This window comes from Hyla sarda, chromosome 3 (assembly GCF_029499605.1).
Source record: "Hyla sarda isolate aHylSar1 chromosome 3, aHylSar1.hap1, whole genome shotgun sequence".
Classification (NCBI taxonomy): Eukaryota; Metazoa; Chordata; class Amphibia; order Anura; family Hylidae; genus Hyla; species Hyla sarda.
This window is the reverse complement of record NC_079191.1, coordinates 398445845-398471301: the sequence shown is the minus strand read 5'-3', so window position 1 is coordinate 398471301 and position 25457 is coordinate 398445845. Positions and strand designations below refer to the sequence as shown.

Here is a 25457-nt window from a genome sequence, read left to right as displayed (position 1 = left end):
ATCATCAACAGGTTAGTAACCTTTGTCCCACACTTTATCCCAACCCCCCCTCCCCCCGCGCACGCCCCTGTGTGGAACCCCTGGGAAGATCCTGATAAGTGATCTATAAACTGGTCTTGAGCTAGAGAACCACTAAACCCTAATTCCAAGTTGAGCTATCCCCTAAAGGGACAAAGGTCAAAGGGGGTGATATATCAAATTGCTGAGTTACCCATAGCAACCAATCAGATTGCTCCTTTCATTTTCAGAGGCCTTGCTAAAAATGAGCTGTCATCCGGCACGGAGCGAAGTTCGCTGGAGTATTGGGTGCCGCAGCCAAGATCACGGGGGTCCCCAGTGAAAGGACCCCCGCGATTGGACATGTTATCCCCTATCCTTTGGATAGGCGATAAAATGTCTAGGGGCGGAGTACCCCTTATAAGAACTGATTCTTGTCTCCTCACTTCCCTGTGTACGGTTTACCTGCACCCACAAGACTAGGGCGCGTCCCGAGGATCTCACTACACTAGCATCACGTGCAGGTCCTCCATTGAAAAGGTTGTGTATGGGTGTTAGGGGAGATAACATGGGACTGCACCACCACTCGTAGCATCATTGACATACCCACCAGTGATATCTGTGAAGTACTACAAATCCCAGCAACGCACCCCTGGCTCACCACACATGCCCTTTTATGCAAATAAATGTAAACAATAACCTAAAATAATTTTATATTATTAAACAGGATCCATACTATGGTTAGATAAGTATTTTATGAACTATATGAGCTCTGACTCTCTTTCCATCAGTGCCGCCCATAGCCATAGGCCTTTAAGCAAAACCATTATTAGTCCTAGCCAAAGTACAGAATACACGGTGAAAAAATATCACTATTAAGGGAAATATTTCCAAACTTTTTAAAGAGCTGCAGTTCTCCTTAGCAGTAAGACCCGACACATCTGTTCACTTACGCTTTCACTGTTTGATATATAAGAGACTCGCATCTAAATTATTGACAGTACAGAGATTTCATATGGAAAGGTAAATGCAAGAATCATACGAAGAAAGATGTATTTGGCAACAGCCTGGCTTTTCTGCTCATGAATCATGATTTTATGTATGTGAAAGTAATGACACCCGATGGCATTATAATATTACGGCTCGGAGAAAAATCATCATTTAGGCCATTAATGGCGCTGCATTAGGTACGTTAATATTTATGCATATGGCTATGTCTGATGTTGGGATGTCTGGGCCATTTGATTATTGTGTCTGTTCCTTTTCTATTACAAAGAAGTGATAAACAGGTTTTTGTAAATGGAATTCCCCTCGCTGTCTACATATAAACACGCTCTCCAGCAGGGCTGAAAATTATTCCTTTGAATTTCGATATCCGCTATATATTTTAGTTTTCTATATAGCAATCTTGGTCAGAAATATCCAACTGGTATTCCAGCCAAAGACATCTTATCCCATGTCTAAAGGATGAAATGTCTGATTGGGGGGGGGGGGGAGGGGGCACCATTGGGACCCCCAGCAATCTCCGTGCAGCACCCGCATTCTTTTGTCTCAGAAGCCTCTGTGTTTCCGGGACATCACACCACGTCCCCTCGTTACGACCCACCACACCCCCTCCATTCATGTCTATGGGAGGGGGCGTGATGGCCATCACGCCCCCTCCCATAGACATGAATGGAGGGGGCGTGGCATGATGTCACCTCTTCAGTGCAGGTGCTGCGTGGAAATCACGGGGGGTCGTAGCAGCGCCCCCCCCCCCCCCCGCGATCAGGCATCTTATCCCTGATTCTTTGGATAGGGGATAAGATGTCTTCAGCCGGATAACTCCTTTAAATACTAAAGGCATATCATTACAGCAGAATAACTGATTGTATACGTGGGCTCATAAGTGAATACAGCCCATCTTTGGAAATGGTTAATTTCTCTATAAACCAGTTTAAACAATGCAAAGAATTTGTATTGGATTCCTGGGGAAAAAAAGGATTGTTCATTAACAATAAAAACTAAGAAATACTTTGCCCTAAATTGTACGGCACGAAATAAGCAGCTATAGTCATTTTGCCTAAGCAGCAAGTCTGTAATAAGACAGACTGAAGAAATGGCCTGAGGCGGTAGAATTCAGGACTGAAAGTAATATAGGATTGGAAAAAATGTAATGTTAAAGAGTATGCCGCCCAAAACTAAATACATTACCCATAAACATAAGTCTGAGTGTCACCTTCTGCTGAGCTGTTCAAAATGTTATTTGGCTGTTTCATCATTATGTTTTGTGTTTGAAAGGCTGGGTGACATTCAACATGGCGGTCATTACCGCTCCATTATGTGTAGTCACCAAGCTTTTCTATGCTTAGTACAAAATTTAGTTATGTCCTCTTTTGTAATGTTGTGTAAATAGTAGTATTTTGACAACTGTTGCATGATTAGCTGATTAGTTTCATAACTTTATATGAGTTTTTTTCATCTGACCGCTCCAATGCTCATCATGAGTTATGTAAATTATAACATTCTGGCTTCCTGCAACCACCACTAGGGAAACTGTTAAAAACTTACCTGGTCGTATTCTCATGTCTGCCAGAGCGGTTGCTGGGCCAATCAGATGGGGCATTGGCATTCCATGCTGACGGTGCCAGAATTAAACAGGTGTCTGTCTGCTACTGTCAGTTTTTGTGCCGTCACTCGTGTTCCTGAGTCTGTACTGCTGTTTGCCTGGATTCTGACCTCATTCGGCTTTTGGTGTTGACAAGACCTCCTCTTCTAATCCAACTTGCTTTCTGGCACTGATTAGGATTTTGACTTAGTTCTAATGTTGCCCCCTGGTTCTATATGTTGGCTTATTTCTGATTTTCCCCATGACTCTTGAGTCTGATTTGGTCCATTTGACTATGCCTTTATAGTTAAGCCCTGTGCACTCAGTTAGTATAGGGACCATCGTCCAGTTGGAGGCAGCCAATTAGGGAGTATTTTCCAAGTAGGAAGGGACAGTCAGTGGTGTTTAGTTTAGGGCTGCACTTTTACCGCCTACTCATAATAGGAATTTAAAGAGGGTGTTTGGAAATTCTACATGGTTGAAAATGGTGTAAAAATGGAGTGATACTTCCCTTTCCTGCTTCTGTTCAGAGGCTCTTTGTAACCACTTACCAACTCTTTTCAATGGTTCCAGTGATGCATTGTCCGTGCAAAACTGTCTGCTCAGTCAATCACTGACTGAGGTAGGTCATCCCATTTTGTGAATGGGGCATTTCCTGCAGGGATGACACATTACAGGAACCAGGAAGAAGCAGTGAGGACTAGAAGCCTTGGGGGATCATGGTAGGTGAGTATCCCTTCTTTATTTTCAATCTCCGGACCCCATTTGCAAAGGTTTATATAGCTGCATTTGCACTCAATTATAAAATCTCTTTTCTAAGATCCTAAGTTGCCTTTTACAGATAAGGAAAAGGTAGAAAATGAAATTGAAGCTTACAAGGGCTACGATACACCTAGTCATACAAGAAAACATCACTGCTGAGCTCAGCAATGTGATTGTTACAGGAATGGCAGGAATCCTTCAAGTAATGGGGGAATTATTGGTTATTTTTTCAGGTTATTGGTCATTTTTTATGATTTATTTAAAGGGGTAATCCGCTGTAAACATCTTATCCTCTATCCAAAGGATAGGGGAGAAGATGATAGATCGTGGGGGGGTCTCGGCGGCCTATGGCATTCGTAACATCACACCAGTACATAGCTGTCACGCCTCCCCCATAAACGTGAATGGAGGGGCGTGGTGGCCAGCATCGCCAGTTATCGGTTATGGAGCGAAGTTCGCTCCGTGCACCGAATTACAGGGGTGCTGCAGCGGATAGGGGATAAGATGTTTAAAGCGGAGGACCCCTTTAATGTTGTTTTCTTAAGGGTTATTAAGTGAGAGAGTTGTTTTTTAGGAGTATGCACATTGTGAAGTATATGCCTCCGGTGTCCTGCCCTGCTCCGCTCCCCGGTGTGGTCTTCTTCCTGCTTCTGAGGCCCCTCACATCATGCTACTCCTCAGCTAGTCACAGTGATGTCCGACCTCAGCAAGTGATTGGCTGAACGGCAGTGTGATATATTGGGCCTGAGCACCAGGAAGATTACTGGGGCCAAGGCCTGTTTTGTCATATTGCCGCTCAGCCACCACTGTGGTAAGGGAGTAGCTGAGCTACAGCATGATGTGTCAGGCCCTAGAAGAAGAAAGGAGACTGCACTGAGGACTGGAGTAGGACACCAGAGGCACCATGGGAACGCTGGAGGCGAGTAGAGATTTATTTTTTTACATACTACACAATGGGCATACTTCTAACTGCCCCACCCCCTCCCCCTTCAGCCAAATATCCCCTTTGAAATCTCAGACAACTCAGAATGATAGATTATTATTACATGTTATGAGAAGTGGTAATAGTATAAACTAATGATATTTTTTGTTAATTATTATTTTCCAGACCATTCAGAATTGAGGAAAATGTTTTCAGCAAGTCCTGACAACTGGGTAACATTTGATGATGACAATCCATTCCAGTCTCCACAGAAATCCTTGATCTATGGTCATGACAATGCACATAGCACGAAACCAAGTGACCTTAAACTAAGCCTGTCTCATGAACGAATGAGAAGCCCTTCTTACTCCAACTCCACCACGCCTCACACATCTCCAATAATTGACTTCTTCATGAGTCCTGGTCCTCCAAGCAATTCACCTCTTTGTACCCCCATTAAGGACAGTCCATCCACACCGTGCACTCCCAAACAAGGGTCTTTTAACTTGTACCCTATAGCCGAGAGGCCTCAGAACCACCATCAGGCATTCTCTGAAGGATCCACTCCATTGCCACCTACTATTTTATCTCCTGCAGATACAAATGACACAAATCAGAATTCTTCAGCATACAGAAGTAATAATAGTTTAGGACATCTTTCCATTTTCCATTTAGATCGTTCTCAAAATGATTGTGCTTTCTCAAGCCCATTTTGGAACAATGATGCCACAAGTTCTTCAAAGGATCTGTGCACTGCAGCTGAATCCCACACAAATGAAGGAAAGCCAGCAAAACAGGAATATGACATATCGGAAAAAGAAGCATCTAATAACCAGAAAAGTCTTAACCAGTGTTCTTTCAGCTATGTGTGCGAAAGGCTTCAGCATTTAAAGATTGACCCACCTGAAAACTCTAGGCATCAGCCTGTCTGCGCTGAAAGTGAAAACCCATCATTTATTCCACAAAGTCTCTTTAGAAGTCAGCGGAAAGATGGGTGGCCTTTCATGTTGAGGATACCGGAAAAAAAGAACATGATGTCTTCCAGGCAGTGGGGACCTATTTACCTGAAAGTTGTATCTGGTGGAATTCTGCAAATGTATTATGAAAAGGGCCTTGAAAAACCGTTCAAAGAATTTCAGCTTCATCAATTCTGCAGGCTTTCTGAACCGAAACTCGAAAACTTAGGAGTTACAGATAAAATACACACTGTTAAGATAGAAAATATAACTTATGCAGAAAAAAGAAAATACCATCCGAAACCTGAAGTGGTTCATGAGGCAGAAATCGAACAAATGTTAAAACTGGGAACCGCTGAGTATTCGGATTTGATGGACTTTATAACAACAATGGAGGAGGAGCTGCTGTTGCTCTCACCAGTTTCAAAACCAAAGAAAACTTATGAAGAGCCTGAAATGTTGGTGGAGATAGTGGACAATTTTTGGGGCCAAATCTCAAAGGAAGGGAAGTTAAGAAACAAGTCAGTGGTTTGCCAGTTATATTGTCTTAGTTTTATTAATAGCGGTATGGAGTGTTTTTTAACGTTAAATGATGTTGAACTACAAAAGCGGAACTATTTTGAGAAAAAGAGTGAGAAAAACGTCATCGATATCTCAGAATTTCATTTCCACAAATGTGTTAAGCAAAAAGAATTTGAAAAGACGCGTATTATTAAATTCACACCCGTGGATGCTTGCCGGTTTGAGCTTATGCGCTTTAAGGTTCCTTGTGATGTGAAAGAACTTCCGTTTTCCCTGAAGAGTCTGGCTGTGATACAAGGAGCCTATGTGGAACTCCAAGCTTTCTTGAACATGTCTAGTAGTATGGTGGGTCCTTCTCAGATGAAATACTGTGAAAATATCACTATCCATTTCCCTGTTCCTGCACAATGGGTGAAAGCACTTTGGACTGTAAGTCTACAGAGGCAGAGGTCTTTGAAGACGAAGATGAATAGAAGAGCTTGTCTTAGTACTGGATATGAAATAGAATCAGAGCCGGTAATACAAGTCACAATTGGGGCGGCGAAATACGAGAACGCCTATAGGGCTGTTGTGTGGAAGATTGATCGACTCCCAGATAAAAATTCTAGTAAATATATACTTTTACATATTTCAATGTTTATAGCACTGTTGAATGGTTTTTAAGCTGCTCATCGTGTAACATGCTGTTGTTTAGCTATATAGTACTGTAAACAAACTGGAAATCTGAGATTACTTTGTAATGATTATAATATACTAGCAGAGTACCTGGTGTTGCCCTTTCTTCCTACCTAAACCTTATGGGAGAGGAAAAGCCGCAATGACCTATCTGTACATCCCATCCTTGTATGCTGACCTCATATCCCAACCTCATATCTCATCCTCATATCCTGACCTTATATAATGTCCTTACAACCTGTCCTCATATTCTGTCCTCATATCCTGTCCTTATATCCCAGCCTCATACCCTGACCCCATATCCTATATTCAGGTGGGGCTTAGCTGTGATGAAGAGATTATAGGCCAAAAATAGAAGGGGACATGGCTTGTGGGAGGGGGCAGGGCTTGCAAGCTGGACCGACATTCATCTGGAGATGCAGAGCTTGTGGAGTAAGGTGGGGCTGAGCTATGATAAAGAGATTGAGGTTGAAGGACCTGTAATGTGGGTGTATCAGGTATGTATGGTGTTTTCCACCTGGAGCCGAGAAAAAAAAGGGCTGAAAAACAAGGTGTGCGGTTTGTGGCATGGGTGGGGCTTATGAGAGGGGCATAGCTTGGAAGCTGGACTGACACACTCACCAGTAGATGCAGAGCAGAGTTTTTGGAGTAACATAATGGAAGTCTCATAGACTTACATAGTACCTGACACTCACAAATGGGGCAGGGTTGGGTTAAAATAACTATCCTATATTTTTAGTTGACATACAGTGGGGAAAAAAAGTATTCAGTCAGCCACCAATTGTGCCAGTTCTTCCACTTAAAAAGATGAGAGGCCTGTAATTTTCCTTATAGGTATACCTCAACTATGAGAGACATAAAATCCATAAAATCACACTGTCTGATTTTTAAAGAATTTCTTTGCAAATTATGGTGGAAAATAAGTATTTGGTCAATAACAAAAGCTCATTTCAATACTTTGTTATATACCCTTTGTTGGCAATGACAGAGGTCAAACGTTTTCTGTATGTCTTCACAAGGTTTTTATACTCTGTAACTGGTATTGTGGCCCATTCCGCCATGAAGATCTCCTCTAGAACAGTGATGTTTTGGGGCTGTTGCTGGGTACACAGACTTTCAAGTCCTTCCAAATTATTTTCTATGGGGTTGAGATCTGGAGACTGGCTAGGCCACTCCAGGACCTTGAAATGCTTCTTATGAAGCCACTCCACTGCCCGGGTGGTGTGTTTTAGGATCATTGTCATGCAGAAAGACCCAGCCACCCATTTCATCTTCAATGCCCTTGCTGATGGAAGGAGGTTTTCACTCGAAATCTTATGATACATGGCCCTGTTCATTCTTTCCTTTACACGGATCAGTCGTCCTGGTCCCTTTGCTGAAAAACAGCCCAAAGGCATGATGTTTCTACCCCCATGCTTCACAGTAGGTATGGTGTTCTTTGGATGCAACTCAGCATTCTTTCTCCTCCAAACACGACAAGTTGAGTTTTTACCAAAAAGTTATACTTTGGTATCATCTGACCATATGACATTCCCCCATGATATGTACTGGCTTAAGCAGGGGGACACGTCTGGCACTGCATGATTTGAGTCTCTGGGAGCGTAGTGTGTTACTGATAGTAGCCTTTGTTACTTTGGTCCCAGGTCTCTGCAGGTCATTCACTAGGTCCCCCGTGTAGTTCTGGGATTTTTGCTTACCATTCTTGTGATCATTTTGACACAACGGGATGAGATCTTGCATATAGACCCAGATCATTGGAGATTATCAGTGGTCTTGTATGTCTTCCATTTTCTAATAATTGCTCCCACAGTTGATTTCTTCACACCAAGCTGCTTGCCTATTGCAGATTCAGTCTTCCCAGCCTGGCGCAAGTCTACAATTTTCTTTCTGGTGTCCTTCGACAGCTCTTTGGTCTTGGCCATAGTGGAGTTTGGAGTTTGACTGTTTGAGGTTGTGGACAGGTGTCTTTTATACTGATAACAAGTTCAAACAGCTGCCATTAATAAAGGTAACAAGTGGAGGACAGAAGAGACTCTTAAAGAAGAATTTACAGGTCCGTGAGAGCCAGAAATCCTGTTTGTTTGTTTGTAGGTGACCAAATACTTATTTTTCACCATAATTTGCAAATAAATTCTTAAAAAATCCGACAATGTGATTTTATGGATCTTGTTTTCTCATTATGTGTCTCATAGTTGAGGTATACCTATGATGAAAATTACAGGCCTCTCTCATCTTTTTTAAGTGGGAGAACTTGCACAATTGGTGGCTGACTAAATACTTTTTTCCCCACTGTATGTGCACCAAGTTTCTTGAAAGATCTACAGTCATTTTAAAGTGATCCTGAAACACATACATACATATGAGCATTGATATATATATATATACACAGTATAATTGAAGAAACAATACATTAAAAAAAATAATGTGCAGCTCACTACAATATGCCAACCGATTGAGGTCAATAGTAATCTCCTACAAAATCTAACAGCCACAATAAAATCCTAATGAGTTCTCAAGGTCTGTATTACAAGACAAAATTAATCCCATCAGATAAAAGACAATATTTACCATAATAAACAATTAGGGTAATACTAAATGCTTGCTGCAGGGCCCTTACAGCAGAAGTCTAAATTCTTTAAAAAAAAAATAGAGGATAGATGTTACGCTGAGCGCTCCGGGTCCCTGCTCCTCCCCGGAGCGCTCGCGGCGTTCACCTTCATGCAGCGCCCCCGTCAGACCAGCTGACCGGGAGCGCTGCATCAGTGTTACCAAGAGGGATGCGACCCGCGTAGCGGGACACGCCCGCCCGCGGCTCGCATCCCAATCCCGTCACCTGTCCTGTCCTCCATCGGCTCAGTCCCGGCGCACGCGGCCCCGCTCCCTAGGGCGCGCGCGTGCCGACTCTCTGCGATTTAAAAGGCCAGTGCGCCACTGATTGGCGCCTGGCCCAATCAGTACTCACACCTGTGCCCTCATTATATAAACCCACTTCCCCTTCCTTGCATTGCCGGATCTTGTTGCCTCAGTGCCAGTGAAAGCGTTCCCTTGTGTATGTTCCAAGCCAGTGTTCCAGACCCTCTGCCGTTGCCTCTGACTACGATCCTTGCTGCCTGCCCTGACCTTCTGCTACGTCCGACCTTCTGCTACGTCCGCTCTTTCCTATCCCTTGTACCGCACCTGTCTCAGCCGTCAGTTGGGGTTGAGTCGCTATTGGGTGGAACGACCTTGGGGTTACCTGCCGCTGCAAGTCCATCCCGCTTTGCGGTGGGCTCTGGTGAAAACCAGTAACCCCTTAGACTCCGTTCCCCTGGTACGGCCCACGTCATCACCTCACTGACACAGAGGATCCACCACCAGTATCCTCACAGTGTACCCATCCGGATCCTGACAATAGAAATTACCAACAATTGGTCACACAATAATTAAAGTCCATAAAATGCACCATCCAAGCCCGCATGTATGTGTCACGGATAAATCATGGTGGTACCACTGCTACCAGCAAGTCCAAGGAGACTAATGCAACATACCGTATTTTTCGCCGTATAAGACGCACTTTTTCTTACCCAAAACGGGGGGGGGGGCGGCCATCAATGGCCGGCACCCGCCGCTAATACAGGACATCACCGATCGCGGTGATGCCCTGTATTAACCCTTCAGATGCGGCGATCAGAGCTGACCGCTGCGTCTGAAGCGAAAATAACACTAACCCGGCTGCTCAGTCGGGCTGTTCGGGACCGCTGCGGTGAAATCACGGCGTCCCGAACAGCTTACAGGACACCGGGAGGGACCTTACCTGCCTCCTTGGTGTCTTCTCCGTGCCGGGATCCCCTGCGCTCTCCTTCGACGTCATCACGTCGTCACGCACGCCGTCATCCAATAGGAGCGGCGTGCGTAGCGGCGTGATGATGGCGACGGAGAGCATGGATCCCGGGGAAGAAGAAGTCCGGAGTGTCGGGGACACCACGGGGACGCGGCGACAGCGATGGAGGGCGACATCCAAGGCAGCGGTGACGGGTTCGGAGAGGCGGGGACACGTGAGTACTACCTCCTATACCATTGGTCTTCAACCTGCAGACCTCCAGATGTTGCAAAACTACAACTCCCAGCATGCCCAGACAGCCGTTGGCTGGGAGTTGTAGTTTTGCAACATCTGGAGGTCCGCAGGTTGAAGACCACTGTTGGGTTCAGAATCTTAATTTTTTTTAGATTTTGCACCTATAAATTGGGTGCGTCTTATACGCCGGTGTGTCCTATAGGGCGAAAAATACGGTATTTAGACTAATACATGACATTGATATAATAACATCTATCATGTAGAATAGACATCAAGCATGTAGAAATATGTCTGCATATAAATGGTGCCTTGCACCAATCCAGAGCAATGCTCAACATGAAATCACACGAAATGATTTTAAAAAAAGTTGATCCACCCGAAATATGGAAGGCTAGTAAAGCACTTATGACATAACTTGGCATCACAGGCACGATGGTGAAAAGTTGATAAAACCTGGAAAATCCCATTAATAACATCTACATCATGTATATCTAAATATGTTGCATAAACTTCTGCAGACTTGCTGGGATTAATAGTACCACAGTGATACATCAATGGTACATACATGCAGTCTTGGTAGGTGCATTTTATGGACTTTTAATATTCTGTGTGACCAATTTTGCATAATTTTCATCCATTATTTTTTGTATTCATTTATAACATTAATTACAGACATTTAATAATGTTATTTCAACTATTGGTATTGACTATGATTATCATCTCTGCTGTAAAGACCCTGCACCAAACGCTGCACCCTAAATGTTTATCATGGTAAATATTGTCTTTTTATCTGATGGGATTTAATACATTTTACTTATTTTCAGGGCCAGCCCAAGGCATTGTGCTGTCTTGGTCCTAAAATGAAATGCTGCACACCATACATATCACCATTATATGGTTACTTACTATACATGTAACAAATTATACCACCACACAAAGACTGGATAATACCACCATACTAAGTAAAAGCCACTATACACAGACTAACAATACCAATAATAGCAGTATACAAATAACACCAGTGCATCATGAACCGACTATACATGACACAGTGACTGACTAATGCACTATACTGTTACTGAGTATTCTCTCATACACTGACCATATAGAGGTAGAAACCAGCTGTACACAGCCCAGTACCCCCCCCCCTCCCCCCCATACAGTGACCATATAGTGGTAGATACCAGCTGTACACTGCCGCTGTGTACCATATAAGTGATTACAGGTACAGTTATATCCAGTGACTCACAGGTGGCGTCTTTTCTTATCAAAGTCGTCCTCTTTCCTTTTTTTCTTTGTTCGGCTCAGATCACCATGTTCACATATTTTTTGCCAATACTCATCTGCAGGACAAACATCTTAGATTCCATATTTTTCGGGGTCTTCCTCACCGCTACACAATCTCCCCATCTATAAGTTCCCAAACTAATAATAATGCCCCCCCCCCCTCCTCCTTGGTTTCCTGCACAGCAAAAGGGGGTAGGTTAGTAGGTCCCCTATTATGTAAGTATATCCCCCACATTAAGCAAGTAGTTCCCCTATTAGGTAAGTTATATATTCCCCTTATTGGGTAGTTACCCCCATAGGCAGGTATGTCCTCATTTAGGTACTGCGCCCCAGGGGTCAAGTCCTGGGGGAAAAAAGTGTGGGAACGCACCCTAGATTTCCACTTAAAGGGGTACTAGACATCTTATACCCTATCCAAAGGACTGGTATCCATGACGTCACGGCCCCTCAATGCAAGTCTATGGGAGGGGGCGTGATGACTGGCACGCCCCCTTCCATAGATTTGCATTGAGGGGGCATAACTGTGACGTCACAAGCCTCTGCCCTGCATCACCAGTCATCCGGCACGGAGCAAAATTCGCTCCGTGCACCTGATGTCTGGGGTGCTGCAGCCGAAATTGCGGGGTCCCCAGCAGCGTAGGGAATAACATGTCTAGGGACGGAGTAACCCTTTAAGGGCTTGTCCTGCAGGACTCCTGCTAATGGGAACTTCGTTCCTGTTGTGGAAAAAGTGCAGGAACTCCGTTCCCATGAGTTCCTGCAGGACTTGAGCCCTGCTGCGCCCCCAATAGGTAAAAACATCCTTAGGAAGGTAGGCAGATTATCTTCCCTCAGGAGGTAAATATGTTGGGAGGTAGCCAGGCAGGAAGATGGCTAGCTAGGTAGGTATCCATAGGCAGGTAGGAAAGTAGGTAGGTAGCCAAGTAGGTAGATAGCCAGATAGGTAGGTCAGTAGCCAGGTTGAGGTCAGTAGACAGGTGGGTAGCTTGCTAGAAAGAGATAGGTAGGTAGGTAGGTAGACACCCAGGTATGTAGGTAAGTAGAAAGGTAGGAAGGTAGTTAGGTAGGAAAGAAGCCATAGCCAGATAGGAAGCTAGGTAGGGAGATAGCCAGGTAGGTAGGAAGGTAGCTAGGTAGATAGTTTTCCAGCTAACTAGGTAGCCAGGTAGGTATCCCAAATGGTAGCTAGGTAGGTAGTCAGGTAGTTTGCTAGCGAGGTAGGTAGCCAGGTCGGTAGCCCAGAAGTTAGGTAGCAAGGTAAGTAACTAAGTAGGAATCTAGGTAGGCAGACAGCTAGGTGGTAAGCCAGGTAGGTAGGGAGCCAGAATACATTTTTTTTTCTTTATATTCTTGTGGACCTTGTACGTCATTCCGTTCCCACTCCTGACGCCATCCTGTCAGGTGTCAGGACCGGGAATGGATTGACGTTCAAGGATTACGAGTGTAATAAAGATTATTTTTGTCAGTGATAATAAGATTCCTAGTGGGAAGAGAAATCAAAGAGAAGGGAAATGTTTTTATTATTAGCCTAAAAATTTCTCCCTGTATGGAGGGGGAGGATGGAATTCTGGCAACTGATTCTGGGAAAACTGCAAATTTGAGATGAAGCTTGCAGAGCAGAAATCTGCTGAAAAATACCACATATTAGATATATAATGGCCAGAATTAAATTCTACTTTATTAAGTGTCTTGCAACCTAATATTGTTTTACCCCATCGCTGCTGGACAGTCCTATAATCATCTCTTCTATAAACCACTGGGCGCACTGTAAGTAGCAGCAGACAGTCCAATAAGATATGGTACATGTAAGATACCAGCAGATGTCATTTCTTCACTGTAGAGGTTCTGCATTGATTTGAGGCTGTAGAGTAGGCTCTATACTCAGCAATCATTGCCCCCACTATGTGGTTTCTGGCCACTAATGGATTTGATTTATGCTGTGCTGGAGCCTTGTTAACTAAAGGCACTTTACATATTTGGCTTGTGTCGGAGGATTTTGGAAGGATTGGTTACCCATCTAAAATGTATAGGGGCCTCCCAACTCTTCCCTGATGCTTAATGTCAAGAAAGATTTGGACATGTTTAATTTCAATTCCCCAATGCAGAGGAGTCTGACAGTGGTTTATCCCCTTCTCCTTTCGAATACAGTGGATCGGGAGATCTTGGCCCTGATTTACTAAGAGTGGAGTGGAGTTTTCTTTGTGGGTTTAAATTCCCTACAATTTTTTCAAACGGTATTTACTAAGGTTTCCCTTACATTTGGTACTTTTCCCTACATTTAACTTTTTTTTACACATGCTCTGATCTGTGGGGTATTCCTCAGCTCAAATCCACTAAATTTTCTGTGGAAACCTTAGTAAATATGTCTTTTTTTTTTTTTGTGAAAATATCAAGGACATGCCCTTTTCAGTGACCACACCCCTTCCCCCAATGGACACACCCCTTTCCCGATGGTCATGCCCCTGTTTTGTCTGGTTGCGCACCAGATTCTGGCGCATTGCGCCAGAATCTGGTGCACAACCAGACAAAACAGGTCGGGTTTACAATAGTAATTCAGGGTCCTTATGTGTAAGGCATAAGGTCACCTCGAGTTGTAAGGACATTAAAAACACTACATTATAGAGCCATGGCATAATGTCTATCTATGTATTTGTCAATATGTATAGATTACTTTGTTAATTGTAGATGCACCATTTTCTTTCTTGTGCAAAAAGTTTGGTCCTAGTGAGTATGCCGACGTGTAGAACTAGCACCAAATGTTCATTCTTTCATGCTGTCCTTGCACTAAGAACAAATTTCATCAATGGCCATCAACCTCTGTTTTTAACACATTCTCTGCTGCTCTTTTTTTTTTATTTAAAGGTCCTTATCAACCGCACAGTTTATCCTGTAAGCTTGAGCTGGGCTCTGACCAGGAAATACCCTGCAACTGGAATCCAATGGCACACGTGCAGTTTGTCATGCCATTTACATGCGTCTCTGGGGCAGAGGTGAAATCAATGGGTGTCGAGAATGATCACCAGCCCCATAAACACGTCACCCAGAAAACTTGCTACAACATCCAGGTATTATTGATTTACACATTTGGTGTGAATGTTTTACCTTACATATAAAGTGTTATTGAAGGACTTATAGGGTACTGCGGTGGAAAACTTTTTTTTTTTTTTTTTTTAGAGAATTGGTGCTATAAAGTTAAAGGGGTATTCCAGGCAAAAACATCTTATCCCCTATTGAAAGGATAGGGGATAAGATGTCTGATCGCGGGGGGCCCATCGCTGGGACCCCCCACGATCTCGCTTCAGCAGCCCAGCATTCTATACTGCATCTGTAGTTTCAGAAACCGCCGGGCATTCATGTCTATGGGAGGGGGCGTTGCGGCCGTTACGACCCCTCCCATAGAAATTAATGGAGGGAAGCCCGGCGGTTTCCGAAACTGCAGACGCAGCTACGCATAGAATGCGGGCTGCTGCAGGGAGATCGCGGGGGGTCCCAGCGGCGGGCCCCCCGCAATCAGACATCTTATCCCCTATCCTTTCGATAGGGGAGAAGATGTTTTTGCCTGGAATACCCCTTTAAACAGATTTGTTAATTACTTCTATTTAAAAATCTTAATCCTTCCAGTACTTATTAGCAGCTGTTTGCTACAGAGGAAATTCTTTCTCTTTTTTAATTTCTTTTTTGTCTTGTCCACAGTGCTCTCTGCTGACACTTCTGTCCTTGTCATGAACTGTCCGGAGCAGCATAGGTTTGCTATGGAGATTTTCTCCTACTCTGGTTAGTTCCTGATACGGGCATCAGGTGTCAGCAGAGATCACTGTGGACAAGACAAACAAGAAATTAAAAAAGAAAAAAATTTCCTCTGTAGCATACAGCCGCTAATAAGTACTGGAAGGGTAAAGATTTTTTAATAGAAGTAATTTACAAATCTGCTTAACTTTCTGGCACCAATTGATTTAAAAAAATAAATAAATAAAAAAAATATATATATATATGTGTGTGTGTGTTTTTCATCGGAGTACCCCTTTAAGGAGACCTGATGGAACATTATACATTCGATTAGACACGGACAGGCTAGACTTTATTGCTTTTGGGGCTTTCAGATCAATCTGGAATTCGGTGACAGCAACATCTAAAATAGTCTATCTGGAGCAGACATTGCTATATAGCCTTCTCAAACATGAGCCATCTACTTTATGTTGTGCATAAATATATGCATTTTATCATCTGCAGGGAATTGCAGTGTCAGCTGTTTTTGTGCTCAAAACAAGAGAAAAACATATAGTTCAGCAAATGCTTACAAACCTCACAAGACTGTCATCCATAATGTACTCATAATTTTAATGCATGCAGGTATACTTCAACCACCGCTCCCCAGACTGTTACTCAGTCGTAAAAACCATCTTTAACATCAATCGGGACAGTTTGTCCTACAAACATATGGCTTGTGTCATTTGAATGGTGCAGTAAACATAAACCGTAAATGTAACATATATAAAAACTACCGTATATAGATTCTACAAATGTAATAAATAGAAAAAAAAAATTTTAAGTTAGAAAATAATACTATCAGAGTTGAACTATTGGGAAAGAATAGTTTTATGGGGGCAAAGTGGGAAATGTTCCATGGTCCTTGTTTTGTAGACTGCTCCCAAAGAGAAATCTGGCATTTTTCTAAAATGCATATTCTGCTAGGGCTGCAGGGAAAAAAAACTGAAATGGGTGTATTAAAATAGGTTTTCTTATATGGCTGTCCCCTTATGCACCCTCTAACTCACCCTTTGCAGGATATGAAGCCCTTTCCAACTCAGCATGTGCATGTACAGTAGTACATCATGGTGATGTATGGAGTGAGTTACGAGATGAGCCTACTCCATACATGGTGGGTGCTGGCTGCTATCAGCAGCCAACACTCGTCATCAATAACTAGGAGTTCAGATCAGCAGATAAGATCACGTTAGTGCATGTAACCTGACGAACAATCTGTTTCAAGTCCCGAGACGCATTTTGTTCTGTGCGTTTCAATAAAGACTTAAACCTTTTTTAAGCATCCAAGATATTATATTAGAATTAGCGCCCATATGTAAGACTACTTTTTGCTATCAATTTATATAAGAATATGCCTCAGCGGTAGTTTAGGGTTCTGATTGGTACCCTTGCATTGCAATGTAATCGTGGGGCGCCGATCAGTTGTCATGGTAGCCTGAGGTCTTTTTGGAGAGCCTCTATGGGCAGACTGTACTAGTAGAGTGCCAATTGAATAGATCAATGAAATATATAGTGATAAAAAAATCCTTGCAAAGACACACCCACCCTTGCAAAGACACACCCACTCTTTAAGCCACGCCATTTTATTTTCAGCTTACAATGTCTTTACCACAACGCAGCCCCACCTGAGGGTAGAATATTAGGATTAGAAATGAGGATTAGATATTGGGACAGGATATGAGGAGGGGATATGAGGTAAGGATATGAAGGCGGGATATGAGGACGGGATATGGGGATTGGATATGAGGACAAAATATAGCAGGATATGAGGTAGGGCTATGTGGACGGGATATAAGGTCAGAATATGAGGATGGGATATGAGGTTGAGATATGAGGACAGGATATGAGGTCTGAATATGAGGAGGGGATTGGGGGTCGGGATATAATTTAATTGGAAATATCTGTGATCGTGGCAGGGACTTGCACGCCCAAATATTTAAGAGAGGATGCGGCCCAGGGAAAACCTGCCAAGTCTTTGAGTTCCGTCACTATTGGGTCCGTGAGTGTGATGTTCAGTAATTCTGACTTGGAAATATTAACTTTAAAGTTAGATACACATCCAAACTCCTCAAACAGCCGAGCCAGGCAGGGCAAGCCCCTGTTGGGATCACTAAGCATGAAAAGATCATCCGCAAAGGCTAATACTTTTAAGTTTTCCCCCTGAAGTGAGGAACCCCTTAAGGACTCAGGGTTTTTCCGTTTTTGCACTTTCGTTTTTTTCCTCCTTACCTTTTAAAAATCATAACCCTTTCAATTTTCCACCTAAAAATCCATATTATGGCTTATTTTTTGCGTCGCCAATTCTACTTTGCAGTGACATTAGTCATTTTACCCAAAAATGCACGGCGAAACGGGAAAAAAATCATTGTGCGACAAAATCGAAGAAAAAACGCCATTTGGTAAATTTTGGGGGCTTCCGTTTCTACGCAGTGCATATTTCGGTAAAAATTATGCCTTATCATTATTCTGTAGGTCCATATGGTTAAAATGATACCCTACTTATATAGGTTTGATTTTGTCGCACTTCTGGAAAAAATCATAACTACATGCAGGAAAATGTATACGTTTAAAAATGCCATCTTCTGACCCCTATAACTTTTTATTTTTCCAGGTACAGGGCGGTATGAGGACTCATTTTTTGCGCCGTGATCTGAAGTTTTTAGCGGTACCATTTTTGTTTTGATCGGACTTTTTGATCCCTTTTTATTCATTTTTTAATGGTATAAAAAGTGACCAAAATACGCTTTTTTTGACTTTTGAATTTTTTTGCACGTACGCCATTGCCCGTGCGGTTTAATTAATGATATATTTTTATAGTTCGGACATTTACGCACGCGGCGATACCACATATGTTTATTTTTTTTTTTTTTACACTGTTTTATTTTTTTTATGGGAAAAGGGGGGTGATTCAAACTTTTATTAGGGAAGGGGTTAAATGACCTTTATTAACACTTTTTTTTTACATTTTTTTTGCAGTGTTATAGGTCCCATAAGGACCTATAACACTGCACACACTGATCTTTTACACAGATCACAGGCGTGTATTAACACGCCTGTGATCAGTGTTATCGGCGCTTGATTGCTCCTGCCTGGATCTCAGGCATGGAGCAGTCATTCGCCGATCGGTCACCGAGGAGGCAGGTAAGGGCCCTCCCGGTGTCCGGTCAGCTGTTCGGGACGCCGCGATTTCACTGCGGCGGTCCCGAACAGCCCGACTGAGCAGCCGGGTCACTTTCACTTTTGCTTTAGAAGCGGCGGTCAGCTCTGACCGCCGCTTCTAAAGGGTTAATACCGCACATCGCCGTGATCGGCGATGTGTGGTATTAGCCGCGGGTCCCGGCCGTTGATGAGCGCCGGGACCGACGCGATATGATGCGGGATCGCGGCGCGATCCCGCTTCATATCGCGGGAGCCGGCGCAGGACGTAAATATACAGCCTGCGTCGTTAAGGGGTTAAAGGGGTACTCCCGTGGAAAACTTTTTTTTTTTTTTAAATCCACTGGTGCTAGAAAGTTAAACAGATTTGTAAATCACTTCTATTAAAAAATCTTTATCCTTCCAGTACTTTTTAGGGACTATATTATAAAGAGAAATCCAAAAAGAAATTAATTTCCTCTGATGTCATGCCACAGTGCTCTCTGCTGACCTCTGCTGTATATTTTAGGAACTGTCCAGAGCAGCAGATGTTTGCTATGGGGATTTTCTCCTGCTCTGGACAGTTCCTAAAATGGACAGCAGAGGTCAAAAGAGAGCACTGTGGTCATGACATCAGAGGAAATGCATTTCATTTTTGGATTTCTCTTTAGTATACAGCCCCTAAAAGTATTGGAAGGATTAAGATTTTTTAATAGAAGTGATTTACAAATCTGTTTAACTTTCTGGCACCAGTTGATTTAAAAAAAAAAAAAAGTTTTCCACGGGGAGTACCCCTTTAATGCTCTTGGCCTGGCACACCCTCTGTAGCAGGGTCTCCATGACCAATACGAATAAAGTCGGAGATAAGGGGCAGCCCTGCCTGGTTGGGGTCGGGATATGAGGAGGGGATATGGGGTCAGGATTTAAAGACAGGATATGAGGACAAAAGCTTTCTCCTTTGTTGCTTTTCCTCCCCCACAAGGATAAGGAAGGAAAAACCGGGCAGCGCCGTGTACTCAGCTAGTTAAAAACAGATAAAACCCACGAAAAAAACCCAGATAAAACAAACCATAATGTTATTTATTGTGCAGAGAATAAATAGAACAATCCTGAAATACAGGAGACCTTTCGAGCATCATACATAACTTTTCAGGACAACTGGGACATTGTTGAATTGGACGGAATTTATTTGTATTGAAACGTATCTGACTGACGACCAAGAACAAAGGGCTAGTAAGCACAGCGTGGCCAAAATCAATTAGTTAAAATAAAATAGTAGCGCTATTCACAGCGTAGCCATACGTATGCCCAAGTCATCTGAGGTAAAGGTAAGACATTTTATTAATAGAAACCCCTGTGACTGGTACAGGCCAGACTAAATATAATGGTGGGAGCGCGAGGAAAACACGGCTCACCTAATGTAACAGGATAAAATAGCTGGAATCATCACTTCTTGAAAGATGATATCATTCCGCAGAACTGCTGGCGGTGGAGTATTCAGCCCAAGCTGCTTAATGATAACCAGAAATGTGATGAAATGTTAGTGCTTAACCCTTCGAAAGGCTTACGAGAAGGCTTCAGCTACACTAAAATGTTTTATTTTTTTGTCTGTCTATACAGTAGAGTTGGAGGGCATTGTCCTTCTGTGTATAAATGCTGATAATGGAAAATGACTTAATTGGCAAATGGTGTCACGCCGAGTATACATGAATTACGAGCTTCATGCTGTGAGATATGTGAATATTAAGAGTCCAGTGTAACAATGCGGTATGGTTCACACACGGTGCAATACTTCGGAATGACCTTGCAATCTACAAATTAACACAGTGGGATAGATAGATGATAGATAGACTATGCACTTTATTCTATTCAGTTTTTTTTTATTTTTTGGTCCCCTAACCATGCAGGAGGCATTAACTTATAATGCTTTAGTAGTGATTAGAGATGAGCGAACTTACAGTAAATTCGATTCGTCACGAACTTCTCGGCTCGGCAGTTGATGACTTTTCCTGCATAAATGAGTTCAGCTTTCAGGTGCTCCGGTGGGCTGGAAAAGGTGGATACGGTCCTAGGAGACTCTTTCCTAGGACTGTATCCACCTTTTCCAGCCCACCGGAGCACCTGAAGGCTGAACTCATTTACGCAGGATAAGTCATCAACTGCCGAGCCGAGAAGTTTGTGACGAATCGAATTTACTGTAAGTTCGCTCATCTCTAGTAGTGATGCTTGGGATATTTCGAGTTATAGCCCAGGTCACATGATTGGCCCCTGCTTTCTTTCAATGTATGGGGAATCATCAACAATGAGATGTGCAAGGGGGCTGGGAAATCTATTTGCTACTATGTAAATGGGTAGGTCCTGGTGTGTTTACATGTCGGAAAGTCTACCTATGTTAGGTACAACGACTGTTTAAGGAGGTTTTTTTCCCCCCTTTTTTTTAAACCTGAATTTTGTTTTTACTCTTTTTTTGTGGTTAGGGATGTTGTTATGCAGCTGCAATGAACTATTTAAAGATGTCCTAATTTATGGAGAGTTCTTGTAGGACAAATCACACAGGCTGAAGAAAGCAGATACAAGGCCGTCTGCAGGGGAGAATCATATAGACTGTGTGCAAATGTAGAGAGGCTGTAGAAGAAAAACCTAAGCAAAAATTTAGTTAGGTCTTGCACCATAAAGAGTACAAAGTAACAACAATCTTAAAGGGCTACTCTGGTGCTTAGCGTTCGGAACAAGCCCCTGCCGCCGGCTCTAAGTGGTCGGAACATCTTGTTCTGAACGCTAAGCACCGGAGTACCCCTTTTAGTATGTCCTTTTGAAATAGAATATCAGCAGCAATCATGGGGCCAGCATGTGGTGATTGCATTCATTTATGATATTAATGTCCACTTTTTTATTGTTCTGTCTCCACTTAAGGGGTGGACATTAGGTAACCATTTATGTTGGGTCATGTAATAGAAAGACCTTGCCATACAAAAATGTAGTTTACTCACTTACTCACTTGTATATTATAGGTGGAGATTGATAGAAAACGTATCCCCACTGATGGCGAAGATATGGATAAGACCAGAGAGTGCAGAACACAGTAAAAAAAAATAATTATAAAACCTTCCAGAGAAATATATATGGGAATGTAACCTGTGTAATGAACTATATGGCTCAGCATTCTCAGTCTACTGAGGTTATATGGTTATTCACCATTGCTGTCTTATGTATACAGATGTAAAAATTCATAGTAGATGTATATTATTCTTTATAACTGAACATTTTCCATGACTTTCATTCTAATATACAGTACATAAAGAGAACCAGGATAATATGATTTACATTTATTTCCACGTAATCTCGCAAATGTGCAGCAAATGATTCTATTTGTTTTGGTGATTTATTTGTAAAACCATATTTGACAATAAAACTTTAAGAATAAACTATTTAAAACTCTAAAAAATGTGTATCTGGTTCCTGTTTTCCTTTATTCAACTGTAAACAGATACTGATGGGGAACCGATATTTCAGCAATGGCCGAGCGAGCGTAGATTTCATCTGTCATTCACACTAGCAATTTAGCGTAAATTGTATTAATCTGGTGTTTGGAAGCCACACCCTTTTCTGCCCTTTTCCCAACAAGCCCTGCCCACTGGGCAAGTGCTGTCTAACGTTTAACCCCTTAACCTCTTGCTGCATATGGACCTTTTATATGGGGGCTATAACATTGCAAAAGAAAGTAGGGAAAAAAAAGTTAATAAAGATGATTTAACCCCTTCCATTATAAAAATTTTCCAACAAAATTTTTTTTTAGAAAAAAAAAAATGTTGTAACATTTGGGGGCTTCCATTTCTACGCAGTATATTTTTTGGTAAAAATGACACCTGATCTTTATTCTGTAGGTCCATAAGATTAAAATGATACCCTATTTATATAGGTTTGATTTTGTCATACTTCTGGAAAAAATCATAACTACATGCAGGAAAATTTACACGTTTAAAACAAAAGAGGGAAAGACCGGGCACTGCTTGCTACATGCACAGGTTTTTGTATGGATAGTAAGGGGGAGGGTGCAATAGATACGCAGTCTATAGCGGTGCTACACGTGGAGTAGTAACTGAATCCAATGCACTATAGAGACAAAAAGACAGAGCACACACCTGTATTACTTGCTGGTGAGGTTTATTCCCGGATAACATCCATATACTTCAGAAACCCATCACCCTGTATTCCTAGCAGAGCTTGGAGCGGCAGGAGCTACACATCCGGACTACAACGCTGTTTCACGCTCAATGGCGTTTCTTCAGGTCCCTGGTGACGTTTAACATTGTCATCTTCTGATTGTTGTTATTCTCCAAAAATGCATCCAGACCCCTTTTTGAATTCTTTTACTGAGTTCACCATGACCACCTCCTCAGGCAGAGAATTCCACAGTCTCACTGCTCTTACAGTAAAAAAACCCCGTCTGTGCTGGTGTAGGACCCTTCTTTCCTCTAGACGTAGAGGATGCCCCCTTGTTATAGATACAGTCCAGGGTATAAATAGATCATGGGAGAGATCTCTGTACTGCCCCCTGATATCTTTATACATAGTTATTAGGTCTCCCCTAACCCTTCTTTTTTCTAAACTAAATAACCCTAATTCTGATAATCTTTCTGGGTACTGTAGTCCTCCCATTCCCCGTATTACCCTGGTTGCCTGTCTTTGAACCCTCTCCAGCTCCACTATATCTTTCTTGTACACTGGTGCCCAGTACTGTACACAGTATTCTATGTGTGGTCTGACTAGTGATTTGTACAGTAGTAGAATTATTTCCTTGTCGTGGGCATCTATGCCCCTATTGATGCACCCCATGATTTTATTTGCCTTGGCAGCAGCTGCCGACACTGGTCACTACAGCTAAATTTACTGTTAGCTAAGACTCCCAAGTCCTTTTCCACGTCAGTCGTCCCAAGTGTTCTCCCATTTAATACATAATCCCAGCCAGGATTTTTCCTCCCCATGTGCATTACCTCACATTTATCAGTGTTGAACCTCATCTGCCACTTCCCAGCCCAAACCTCCAACTTATCCAGATCCATTTGTAACAGTGCACTGTCCTCTATAGTGTTTAACACTTTACAGAGTTTAGTATCATCTGCAAAGATTGCTAATTTACTATTCAACCCCTCTTCAAGGTCATTAATGAATATATTAAATAGGACCGGACCCAAGACTGACCCCTGTGGTAACCCACTAGTAACAGTCACCCAATCAGATCACACAGATCAATGAAGTTCTATGGAACTTCTTGATTTGTATAAGGAATCTACTAATTCCTCCTAAAAGTCCCCTAAGGGACCAATAAAGTAAAAAAAATAAAAAAAAGTTTAATAAAGTTTTTTTTTTTTAAACACATTAACCCCTTCCATATTAAAAGTTCAAATAACCCCCCTTTTCCAATATTTTTTTTATTAAAAAGACATGTAAACATAATTAAAAAAACATTTGGTATCGCTATGTGCTCAATTATCCAAGCTATTAAAATATAACATTATTAATCCTGTACAGTAAATGGCGTAAAAGTAAACAAATACAAAACCCCAGAATTGTGCTACTTCACTTCTGGACCTGGACAGCACAATGTCTTGGGCCGGCCCTGATTATACACACTATCAGGTAGTATTCTCTGACTGTATCACAAATGGAAAGCATGAGTAACCAATCGCACTTTGATTCTTAAAGAAGTATTCCGGGCAAAAACATCTTATCCCCTATCCAAAGGATAGGGGATAAGATGTCTGATCATGGGGGGCCCGCTGCTGGGACCCCCGTGATCCCCCTGCAGCACTTTCATTCTATGCTCTCATTCTATGACGGCCATCACGCCCCCTCCCATTCCGAAACTGGAGAAGCAGCCCCACATATAATGTGGGTGCTGCAGGAAGATCTCGGGGCAGTCCCAGCAGAGGGACCCCCACAATCAGACATATTATCCCCTATTCTTTGCATAGGGCATAAGATGTTGGTTTTGCCTGGAATACCCCTTTTAAATACTTCCATACACCTCTACTACTTTGGTGTATAGGTGTTCATTCATTGGATGGGCTTTTTTTTTACGTAGAGGTGGATAGTGATGTCAAAGGCAATCAGGGGAGGAAGAGGATTAGACTGCTACCTTTAAACACATTCAGTGTATCATATATGTGGAGGGGGTGGCTGCCTCCATCTTGCTTCATTCCACTAGGTGTTTTTATGTAGAGGATAACTGGATCTTATGTGGTGGACCACCGGTGTGTGGCAGGACCACGGGTGTAGCGGTTTAGGTGGTGGGATCAGATGGTAATAACCCCTAGTGTTCGTGATGCCAGAGTTGTTTTTGGTACCGGAACCACACGAACGGTATCTCTGCTATTCAAATGGCTAGTAGTGAAAGGAGAGTCCACAATCAGTTATGGGTTAACGGAGGCTTTACTGAGTTTAAGACAGATGGTATTCTCTTCACAGCTAGGCCAGGTTCCCAGAGAGGTGGCCAGGAACGCAGAAAGACCTCGCAGCTTGCTGGGACCAATTAAACTTGTAATAGACTTTAGACAATTATCTTGAGGCTTGACTATATGCAGGACTTGACCACTTGTAGTGACAGCAGATATAGACTTTAGACTTACTGGGATGACTTTAGCTTTGTGGCCTTCCAGGTAGCTGGTCACTTGCACTGAGCTCTCTGGTGTTAACTGTTCCTCAGCAAAGATCATAAGAGAGTGAATACTGGACTAAGGCCCATTGGTCAAGCTGCGGGTCATAGGTTAAGCTGATGCTCTCTGGGAGAACATG

The 25457-nt window shown here is 42.7% G+C and overlaps 1 protein-coding gene across 5 annotated transcripts in view; it reads left to right on the top strand.

Annotated features, from left to right (window-relative positions):
• STON1 (stonin 1) overlaps positions 1-22104 on the top strand; it is a 127774-nt gene extending 105670 nt beyond the window's left edge. For all 5 annotated transcript variants that reach the window (XM_056568061.1, XM_056568063.1, XM_056568060.1 and 2 more), the window contains exons 2-4: positions 4455-6353; positions 14625-14827; positions 21674-22104. In XM_056568061.1, coding sequence (XP_056424036.1) covers positions 4475-6353; positions 14625-14827; positions 21674-21748 — 2157 coding nt within the window. In that variant the 5' untranslated portion in view covers positions 4455-4474 and the 3' untranslated portion in view covers positions 21749-22104. The remainder of the gene's footprint in view (positions 1-4454; positions 6354-14624; positions 14828-21673) is intronic.
• Positions 22105-25457: the final 3353 nt, after the last annotated feature.